General features: G+C 40.7%; 1 protein-coding gene across 1 annotated transcript in view; it reads right to left on the reverse strand.

Annotated features, from left to right (window-relative positions):
- The window catches only part of ABCC4 (ATP binding cassette subfamily C member 4), a 252668-nt gene that overhangs the window by 33344 nt on the left and 208698 nt on the right, over positions 1 to 10626 (reverse strand). The window contains exon 26 of the mRNA XM_012805020.1: positions 5028 to 5183. Within this exon, the coding sequence (XP_012660474.1) occupies positions 5028 to 5183 (156 nt within the window). The remainder of the gene's footprint in view (positions 1 to 5027; positions 5184 to 10626) is intronic.

The following is a 10626-nucleotide window of genomic DNA, read 5'->3' on the forward strand; positions in this document are numbered from 1 at the left end:
CTCCAATCCCCTATCCATGGCCCAGCCCTCACCTGTCACCTTCCTCACCTTACTCCCTTTAGCAAACTCCTGAAAACAGATGAACCTCTCCAAAGACTGGGAACTAGAGTGACATTCTTCACGTAAGCCTCAGTTGCTCCCTCCGAGCCCCCACCGAGTCTGCGGTGGCTTAAGGCTGCACTCTGAACTCTGATCCCAGATGCTCGGGGGGGGGGGGGGGGCCCACCCAGTTTCAGCTCAGCAACACCAAAATCACTGCTGACCGCCACAGAAAGGTCAAATTTAAGTTTCGGCATTTCCCGCTGCCATAAGGGTCGCCCAGTAAATCCAGGCTGTCAATGTAAAGGGAAATTATTAGGCAATTCCTCGTGTTTATATAGCAGTATTAGGCTGAAGAGTTTAAAACAAGAGTATTTTTCTTTGTTATGACATGCCAAATATATTTCACTATGAGTAAAATTTCAATCAAAACTTGTTGAATGAGGAGAATGATTTAATAAAACATTAACTGATTGAAGCTATATTTTTCTTTAAAACCAGCAGGCAATTTGTTAACAATGTCTGCTTTTAACGTGCCAATGTGTCTGACGCCTGGTGTTCCTCTTGGTTTCTGCTCCTCTACTTTTCATCCCCCTGCCAAGTGAGAAACCATTATATGATCTCCAAAAGGTAATGAAAGCGCTCATAGTGGACACATACTGCAAGAGCAGATAAGAGTCAAATTAATTATCATTTCTGATAGATATTATTATTTAAAGTACCCACCTCCATGCAATGACTTAATAAACTAATCTTATAAATAAGTGTTGTAAAAACGTTTGCAGGAAGAACGACTCAGAGTAGAGATTTATGGTAGGACATATAACCTTGATGTAAACAGACACAAAATTTACAAGGCTAAGTATATTTCTTGTGAAGGGACATATTTAAATCTCATTTAATAACGGTCTTATTTTAACCTCTGGTTAGCTGGCATGGTATAGTCAGGGAAACAAATGATCTTGTGGAATGTAATATATTAAATGGGGCGCTAGGATCAAATCTAGTTTTTGTTTAAAGTTTTTTTTTTTTTTTAATATCCTTGTGCCATTTTCCTCTGTTGCTAAATAACAGAAGTTCATATTAGGCAGGTGACCCAGAAAGGGCCACTCTGAATCAAAGTATTTAGTGTAGTAAACTGATAATCCCTCAATACAACCACAAGACTGAAATCTCCAGTCTTCCGAGAGCTTTTGTATACACCATTGGAAGACAAGCCTCTCATTATCTCCAGAAGAAACTCTACCCACTAACCTCCAGACACTGAAGACGGCCTGGGAGCTGGGACTCGGAATCACGACAAAAACCATATGAATAGTTACAAATAGGCAAGATAAAGCACAACACTCTACTTCACTCTCATCTTTTGGGGTCCCAAACCAGGAAACTTCCATCTCCTAAAATATATATTCTACCATACCCAGTACTGTTATTTTCTGGTGTTCAAAGAGCTTCAGTTTCACTTTCAAAACTCGAGGATCTTACAAATCCCCAACAATAAATACAAAAACAAAACCAAAAACTTGAGAATCTTTAATAAAGGCAACTCATCTCCCTATCTCAAGAATAAGGGAATCACCTAAAGTCACTTTTAAATCTTGGTTTCCTTCTTTTTTTTTTCTTTTTTTTTTTTAAATCCTGTGGCCTTCAAATAAACAGATCATCATCCATTTTTCAAAGAAAAGAACATTGTCCACGAACAAAGGAAAAGAATTTAGTCAAGTAAAGTCTTCTTTAGACACAAAAAGGTCACCAGCTCCAGGGAGCAGTTCCATGGGCTTTAATGAAGATTCCAGTGTTCAGAAACAAAGGACGGACTGCATTAGGCCGGAATCCAATTGTATTTCTTTACTAGTAAGGGCATACCTACTTCTTTTTCTCTTTGAGTTTTGTGCTCAAAAAGAAAAAGAAAAAAAAAAAAGAGCGCGAGAAAAAAAATCAGATAATAAAAAGAAGTCTTTAGAGACACAGCTCAGGTTAACCTTTTCAACCTACTAAAGAAAACTCAGGGAATGAAAATACGAAACAGCAAAAGGCTTTTAGCAGTGAGCAGATGAGAAAGTACAAAAACAATTAAGAAATAAAAATAAAATAAATAAATAAATAACCTATTAGATATACAAAATCAATCTATTTATGATTAGAGATTATAACTGTTGGTGTGTGCCCACCCCTTAGGGTGCTACCATGAATACTGAATTTTCATGGAATTATTTCTCAGTTGAAAACATTTTCTTTGTGCCAATGGGATAGGGGCTCTAGATGTAAAATATCCATTCCAAAGTTCTGAAATTCAACTTTTCAGATCCTTTCAGATAAGCAAGATATCCTCTGACCAGAGAATCACCTCAATGTTCACTTTGGGGACTGCATTTAACCAATTTGGGTGATGCGCAGGAAAGAAGTGCGGATTTCAGCTGCCTGCTCTGTTTTCCTCATTCTTGACATTTTAAAACACAAATCCAGAAGAGTACATACTTAAGGATACAGAAGTCACTGTTTAAAGTGACTCCAGAACTGGCTCATGTCTGGTGCGTGTCACCGTTCCTGTGCCCACCCACCCAAGTCTGTGTTGCTACCACCTACCCTTAATTCTGAATTGTGAGTTGTGGGGTTAAGAGCTCGGGCGGACCCTGAACGGAAACCTAAGGGGATGAGCTTGGAAAAAGAGAACACAGAAGCTGCTCCACCCACGGGAAAGCAGTCGCGGGCCCCACTCACCTACCCCTCAAAGAGACAGCACCTCTTGTCCCTCTTGCTGTATTTGCTCCAAACTTCCTAAGTCCTCTAAATTAGAGTACTACACAGGCAACCCTGCTTCCTACTCAATACAAGGAAGAGGGATGTGCGCTTTCTGCACCGCAGGGCAGTAACCTTCAGGCACCCTAAGGTCTACAGAGTTCTCCCCCCTCTGCAGCCAGTAAGAAGAGGCAAGACAAAGGGCTGTGAGCTCCCGCAAGGTAAGGCTTGCACCGTCCCCTCTTGACGCTCATTAGGCCACGGAACAAAGTGAATAGACCGTTTCTAAAATAATTTTTCTTTTAGGGATGAATGTCACTTGAAGTTTTTGGCAAAGAAAAACATAAACAATTCAGTCTTTCAAAACCACCTCACATCCAAATGAGGGATGAAAGCTCTAGGTCTCGTGACTTTGTTCTGTGTTTATTCTCTTATTTAAATTTACATAAATAATTTGCTTTAAAGAAAATGACCAAAGATCACAAAAAACATAAATGGAAATTAACGAGCAAAGTCTTCCAGAAGTGCTACCATTTTTACTGAAGGAGTAATAATACCTGAAGTCCTTGATAATAAAGTTACTATTTATTGAGCATTCATTCCTAACAACCAGGCATAGGGCCACAGATATTTTCCATCCAATTAAACCTTCACAACAAACCTATGAGGTAGGAATTACGAGACCTGCTTTAAAGATGAGGAAACTGCAGCTTTGGAGGCTAAGTGACTTCATCAAGGTCACACACTTCCCCCAGGCAGCACAGAAATAAAAATGTGGGTCATACTGACACTCAGTGCCTGCTCTGAAAGAATCTATCCCAGGCTGCCGCCTGAGTGATTTCCTGGGACACTTTAGGCATTGCCAGTCACTCTACACTACGATTCTTTTATCAAACAACATTGCAACTTGGAGACATAGAAATACTATAAAGTTAAAAAATAAAGGTTCTGTGTTTACAAGACTTGGTGACCTTAATCCACATGCATGCAAAGCTTAGCACTGTTCTGTAAGTACACTCTTTCGAGCATATACACAGAGCATGTGCTCAAAAGCAGGGTGGAAACTTATGGAACGGGACCAAAACCTGGTGATGTCAAGGTATATTTAGTTTTTGCTCAGATGTGCTTCCAAAACATTGCTGGAAGAGCCAAGAATCGTCTAACATTACTTCTTTATTTAGAGTTCTTTTATGTACACAAGCACACAACCATTTCTTATTAAGGAGCATTAAAAGTAATGCAAGGCACGACTCTAGATCCTTTCATCCAAGGATATGAAAGTACTTTACAGACACGCCCATTATCTCCACAAAATAAATCTCATTTGGCCCATTTTTGAGATGGGTACAACTTGGGAATTTAAACTCTCATTACCTACTATAATCACGAGGTCATGCTTCTAATTGTCAGAGGGAATATTACATGTTGAAAATCTCTTTTGTTCCTGAAATGGATATCTTTAATTGTGAAAACATGGTGGTAAAAGACACACAGCTTAAAATGTATCACTTTAACCATCTTAGAGACCCTTCAATGGTATGAAGAACATTCCCATTGTTTCCTAGTCATCATGGCCATCCATCACGGGACTTTTTTCATGTTAATGAACTGAAGCCCTGAACCCATCAAACAATGTTAACTCCTCATCCTCATCTTCCCTCAGCCCCTGGTGACCAGCCCTCTACTTTCTGTCTGCGTAAATTGGACAACTCTTCATATTAATGCATCACCTCCCTGCTTAAGATCATTCACTAATCGCTAGATTCTAGAAGATTCCCCAAAGTATCTAAAACCACCTTAATTCTCACAGCTCTGTACTTTGACAGAAAGTTCTCATTGGAGATAATCACCCTTGAAAAGGTAGCTTTATTTCCTACAGCAAAATTCCATCAAGACACTTAAAATCCGTGTTTCTCTATAGAAACCCCTTGAGTGCTAAACAAACCATTTATCATTTTGTTCTCAGAATTATGTGGGTATCAGGGGATAAAACTGTGGCACCTGGGGAGGTTTGAGTCCAGCTATCTGGGTAAGTTATTATTAAATCAAATACACACATGAAAACAAATAAATGAACAAGGCAACCCTGGTATCTGATAAAAATACCGGCTGTTAAAAATATGTTCTAGTAGGGGGGGGAGATGAATCCTTTCATTCCAAAAAAAAAAAAAAAGAGGAATAAAATTAAAGCAATTAAAACTTAGCCGCCCTTATAAAAGGAGCACGTGATGACGCCCTGACTTACACACCTGAGGAATGATGGACATTTTCTTCCTTAAATCGTGAAGTCCAATCTCAGTTGTCAAGATCTTATCAATCCAAATTTTACCTTCGGGTTCTGACAATCTAAAAAGGGCTGCAATGAGGGAGCTTTTTCCCGCTCCTGTTCTTCCTACAATGCCAACCTGCAGAGAAATGCAGAAGGGGTGGGTTAAAAAATAGCAGTAAGCAACAAACTCTGGAGGAAAACCTCTGATTTTTGACAATGAGGGACATCTGTAAGAGTTTCTTGACCTCAGCACTGCTGTTGTTTGAGCTGGGTGATTCTTCGTAGTGAGAGACTATATTCTGTGCATTATGGGATGGGTACCATGCCTCTGCACTCCACCTACTTCACACCAGTAGCTCAACCCCCCCCCCCCAATAGTGCCGACCAGAAATGTCACAGACTAATGTCTTCTGAGGGCAAGTGTCCACAGTGGAGATACAACATGCTAAAGAAGAGTTAAAAAATGACAGAATCAACCTACTGCCAGTGAAAAGCCAGCAGTAAGTGGCCGATGAGGAGGCAGCTTCTAAACGAGCTTTACTTCTTCTAGGGCCTGGGTATTCTGAACTTTGAGAAATTTCTCGGATCATTTCACAGGGATCATTTAACAATTCAAATCGGAAGTGTCATACTTAAGCATTCCTTACCCCAGACTTGTATCATTTCAGATGAATTAGCCTTTGGCAGACAAACATTGAATATTAAATACCTGGTTATGTTCTGTCTCATAACCAACATCTTAAAATTCTCAAATGCAAGTCTCAGTGCCTTAAACGTACCCAGTAGCCAAAATATACACAATGAGATCAACAATAACAACATAAATAACATTGGCTATTTATTATGGGGCCTTTCATCTGAGCAGTTCAAAAGGCGTTTTACAAACCAATTAATACTTACGATTGCCCCTTGGGAAACATTTGTGTCAAGTATCATTCCCCTTATTAAATCAAAGCAGAAAGAAAAGGAAGTCCCCTAACAGTAAGATCAAAGAATCAATATAATGCAGGTAAAAAGGCGGTCAGGAATGAAACCGCACTGCAGAAACCTGCTTGCAGATGTGAGCATTTAGACCCGCCTGCATGACTGGCGTTTCTACCAATGACCTTCCTTCCCCAACTGCAAATTCCCTGGCAGGAGCTCCCCGAGGGATGGACATTGTTCATACAATGTGTGTATTAAGGAAACTGGAATCTGTGATGACCATGTGACATGCCTTCAATCATTTGTAAATTAACACATTTTTAAAAACTCACTGCTTTAAACAGAAAGGAGATCGACTGCACACTGAATATATGCTCAACATTTTACATGTTATCTCATTTTAAAAACTTCATCTGTAAAATCAATAATGGCATTTCAAAAAAGAATTCACGTATGTAAGATTAAGTGTAAGAAAGGCAACTTCAGTTAATGTTACTACCTTGGCAGCCATTTTTGACTTGACGGTAAATTCCAATTTATATTTTACAAATGGGCCTTTTTTGGCACGTAGGTCCTAGTACATATACATATATACCCAGCTTATGTGTTCTTTGGGGCATCTCGGGGTATTTGTGGGTATAAATCACCACACATCAAGACAGAGGCCAACACTACGCTTGTGAGGATGTGTGGACACTCACAGGCTATTGGGAAACCAATCAGTCTGTGCAGAGTTGGACATCTATAGGCTATTGTATGGGGCCAAGAGGGGGCCCTGAAGGCTGCCTACAACCACAGGACTGTGAGCGTCAAATTCAAGTGAAGATAATTTAAAAAAAAAAAAAAAAAGAAAATTTCAAGAAAACATGGTAATACTATTTTCTGTACCATTCAAAGTCATAAAAATGATAGTCTGGAAGTTTTTCACAGGTCACTAATGAGTTTAATTGAACGTCTGTGGAGAATACCACAAATATCAGCAAATTTATACGGATAATGCCAAAGAAACACGTTGGGATCATCTTATTCTACTTGCTCTGTAATTGTGTCTCAAGAAGGCCAAGACCACCCCACGGGGCTGTTAAACATTCGTACTTCAGATACTAAAGTCAACATGATCAATATCCAGTGCTCCATTCAAAATAGCTCCAATTTAGATGTGCCCGCTTTCGTAACTTCTCCCAGTTCCTGGGTTCAAAACACCCATTTTGAGCTCTCGCTCCTGGTACCAAGCCCTGAAGGCACTACTGCTTTTCTTTCTTGACTCAACCTCCTCATTTGAATTGCCACAGCCATCACTCACATTAATCTTTTATGAATAAAACCAACCCTTTTCCAAATTATAACCAGTGCAAATGAATTTGAACAATAAATCAGTGCTAGCCATGCCCCCAGCACTCTGATAGAATCCTCAGGAATACACTGATGCATTTTCTCTCTGAACTTGAAGGGGTGCGTCTGTCCCTAAAGCAACACACTCACATGTTATATTTAAACAAAATGAGTTGAATATGAACATATTGTAATCTGTTTTCACTTACTATTTCAGAAAAAATATTTATTTTAATGGCCACAAAATATTGCAGTACGTATAATCATTTACTTAACAAATCCCCCATTTGTGGGTGTTCAGGCTGTCTCTAATATTTTGCTATTATAAATAACACCATGCTAATATCCCTGAGGCTCAATCTTTGTAAACAACCTTAATTATTTCCTTAAGATAAATTCTTAGATGTTGGAATTGCTGAGAAACAGGTATGAACATTTTCAAAGGAGGCTATTAAGTCCCGCCAAACTACCCTCCAGAAACACGATACCAGTTTCTACTCCTACTTGTTTCCCTACATATTCACCAACCTGGGTGTCACTACTTTGCTTTAACTAATGCAAGTTTGATGCTAGAAAGGGAATCACTTTCCCCGTCACATTTTGCCAGGAGTACTCCTGGCTTGCTGCCTACTGTATCCTCTCCTTGAGATCCCTACACATCCAATTCTTAGAATAAATGTCAAAGGATGGCCCTGGGCCTGGTGCCCCCCCACCAGGAAACCTCCTCTGTGAAATGACACCAGTCACTCTTTCCAACCTCAGCTCCATGACTCTGCTTCCTAGGGGTAACTGGGTGCTGTGAAGACTGACCATGAAAATGTATGCTGTCTACCTAGAAGGACGTTCTCCTGTGACATCTACAGTTGCCTAACTCTTCACTGCCATGGAACTGTGGCATCGTCCCCTAGCCCACGGTGATCTCCATTCAAATACCTTTCACGTACACCTCTACCTGCCAAATTCCTAACTACACATTACAAAGTCTGGGATGAATGCCTGATTCTGTGACAATGCAGTGCCTGTTCCTCATGTGGGCATCTCCCAGCCCTGATGGGCAGCATGTCACATTTTTCTAAGCATCCATAAAATTGGAGACCTCCTTCTGTGGGGAGCAGCAGTTATAGATGACTTTGTTTTTACTGCTGGGCTGCATATGCGGAGAGCAGGATCTATACTAGATTCACTTTTATATTATTCGTATCACTTATGATGTCTTGGTGAAAAATAAAGAGTTTTATAGAGTCGAAGATTTGATTCAGTCTGGAAAATTGAACAGGAAATCTACTACCATACTGTTCAGATACACAATAAACTAAAGAAAAGATGGACGTGGCAGAAGAATCTTCTAACCACAAAAAGACTCCAAGTGGCCCACAGCTCGTGTTCCTGGGGGATACGACTCATATATGATAAGGGATTAAGTTCATTTAACACCCCATGATAATGACAGCTAGCTTTGATCCAACATTTGCTTGTGTTGGTCATTATGCAGGGTGTTTTACACTTGGCCTTGTTCAAGTTACATAACAACCCCAGAAGTTTCTCATTTTGCAAAAGAAAAAATCGAGGTTTAGTTAAGATTAATTAAACTTGTCTGAAGTAACTGAGTCTGTAAGCGGTAGAAAAGTACTCAAACGCAGGCCTATTTGCCTCTGACCTCTCCTGCTGACAGCCTGCCTATCACAGAGATGGGTACCTGCTCCCTGTCCAGCTGGCAAGAGGACGGAGGTGGGGCAGTGTGGAGGTGTGGTCACAAGAACTATGCTATCATACTGGTCCCACCACCAGGCATTTAAAGTATGCTGTGGACACAGATAAGGACAATGTGGTATGTGGGACAAGAACCCCAGAGATCTGAGCAAGGAGGGTACTTGTCTTCAGGGGAATCAGTTGTCAAAAGGAAGAACTGACAGGCCAAACAGAAACTAAGAGAGAAACCTGTAGCTCTGTGGGGCACCGGGTAGCCAGAGAGACCTAAAGCCCTGTTTGGGACAGCGAGGCTAATTCTGAACCTGTCTGGCAGTGACAGGGACTCAAAACCATCGCTGTGCTGCGCCAGTATGGGGTAATGCATGACCTCAACCTCAGGTTGTCCAAGGAAACTTCCTGAAAACCATGACTATGCATCATCAAAATCTGCTTATGGGAGAGAGATGACTTTACAAGAGGACCTTGTTCAATGGCGATTCTGACTCCAGAGGGCTTGGGGGACCTGAGAATCTGCATTTTCAGCAAGGTCCCTGCAGAGACAGGCGCTGCTGGTTTGGGCCGCACAGTTGCAGCAGCCAGGATCGGAGAGCAGGCAGAGCAAGTGGGACATTCAGGGCTCAGGGGATGTGTGGTGGTGGACACTGAAAAAACATTATGTAAAAAAGGAGAAATGCAAGAGACTAAGGTATTTTGCGCATTATAGCAAGGTCTAGTACACATCTGTAAAAATGTATTATCCAGGTAATAGCTCTGAGCAAGAAAAAAAAAAACATAACAAACCCAAATCAATCTACCGCTAGAGCTGGAAAATGCTTTAAAATGGCCCAGTACTCTCTAAAATGATCAAATCAACCACAAAATCATCTAAATGAAATATGCAGCTAGTGTTTAGACTCTAACCTGGAAGGCCATGGGGGTATTTATCTCATTCTGGTTCTTTATTTTTTCCTGCTATTTCGTCTGTGAATTAGAAACCTGCTTAGTACCGATTACATTTTCCTATTTACTATAATATCCAGGAATCTGAGCAGAGGAGAGGAATGAAAGAGAATAAAGGCCCATTTCTGCTGTGTTGACACATTTCCACGTCCCCGCCTGAAACAGTGCCTCTCTGAATCGGGTCTGACACCAAGGGGCCTGTCGGAAATGCTGGGACAGGCATGGAGGAGATGTGACCCGGACACACGCAGGCAGAGGAAAGCATTCAGGACGACACTGCCTGGATACAATCTCTAAGTACATAAGTGGAGCTAACGGAGAGACTGCAAGTGGAACAAGACACGAAAGTCAAGTTATTGTAGTTACTGTCATTCGGTCTTTAAATTTAATTTACTTTAACGCATTTTAGATCTCAGGTAAATACATGATCTGGGGATTTTAAGATCGAACAATGATATAAACCTGGAGTTGGAGGTTATGTTTTCCAAGTCGTCTAACAGGGTTCTCTAGATAATTCATGCTTTATGGCTTCTATGAGTGTGCAGATGAAGAGAATTAAACTAACAGCGTTAGATCTAATACAAACATTGTGAGTAAGCAGACATCCCTTCTGGTACCGTCAGGGGCGGAATTTGAAAGACACTGCTTTCACCAAGAGCTATAATTAGTGCTGT

The sequence above is a fragment of the Otolemur garnettii genome, unplaced genomic scaffold (assembly GCF_000181295.1).
Source record: "Otolemur garnettii isolate 467f Iridium unplaced genomic scaffold, OtoGar3 scaffold00034, whole genome shotgun sequence".
Lineage (NCBI taxonomy): Eukaryota > Metazoa > Chordata > Mammalia > Primates > Galagidae > Otolemur > Otolemur garnettii.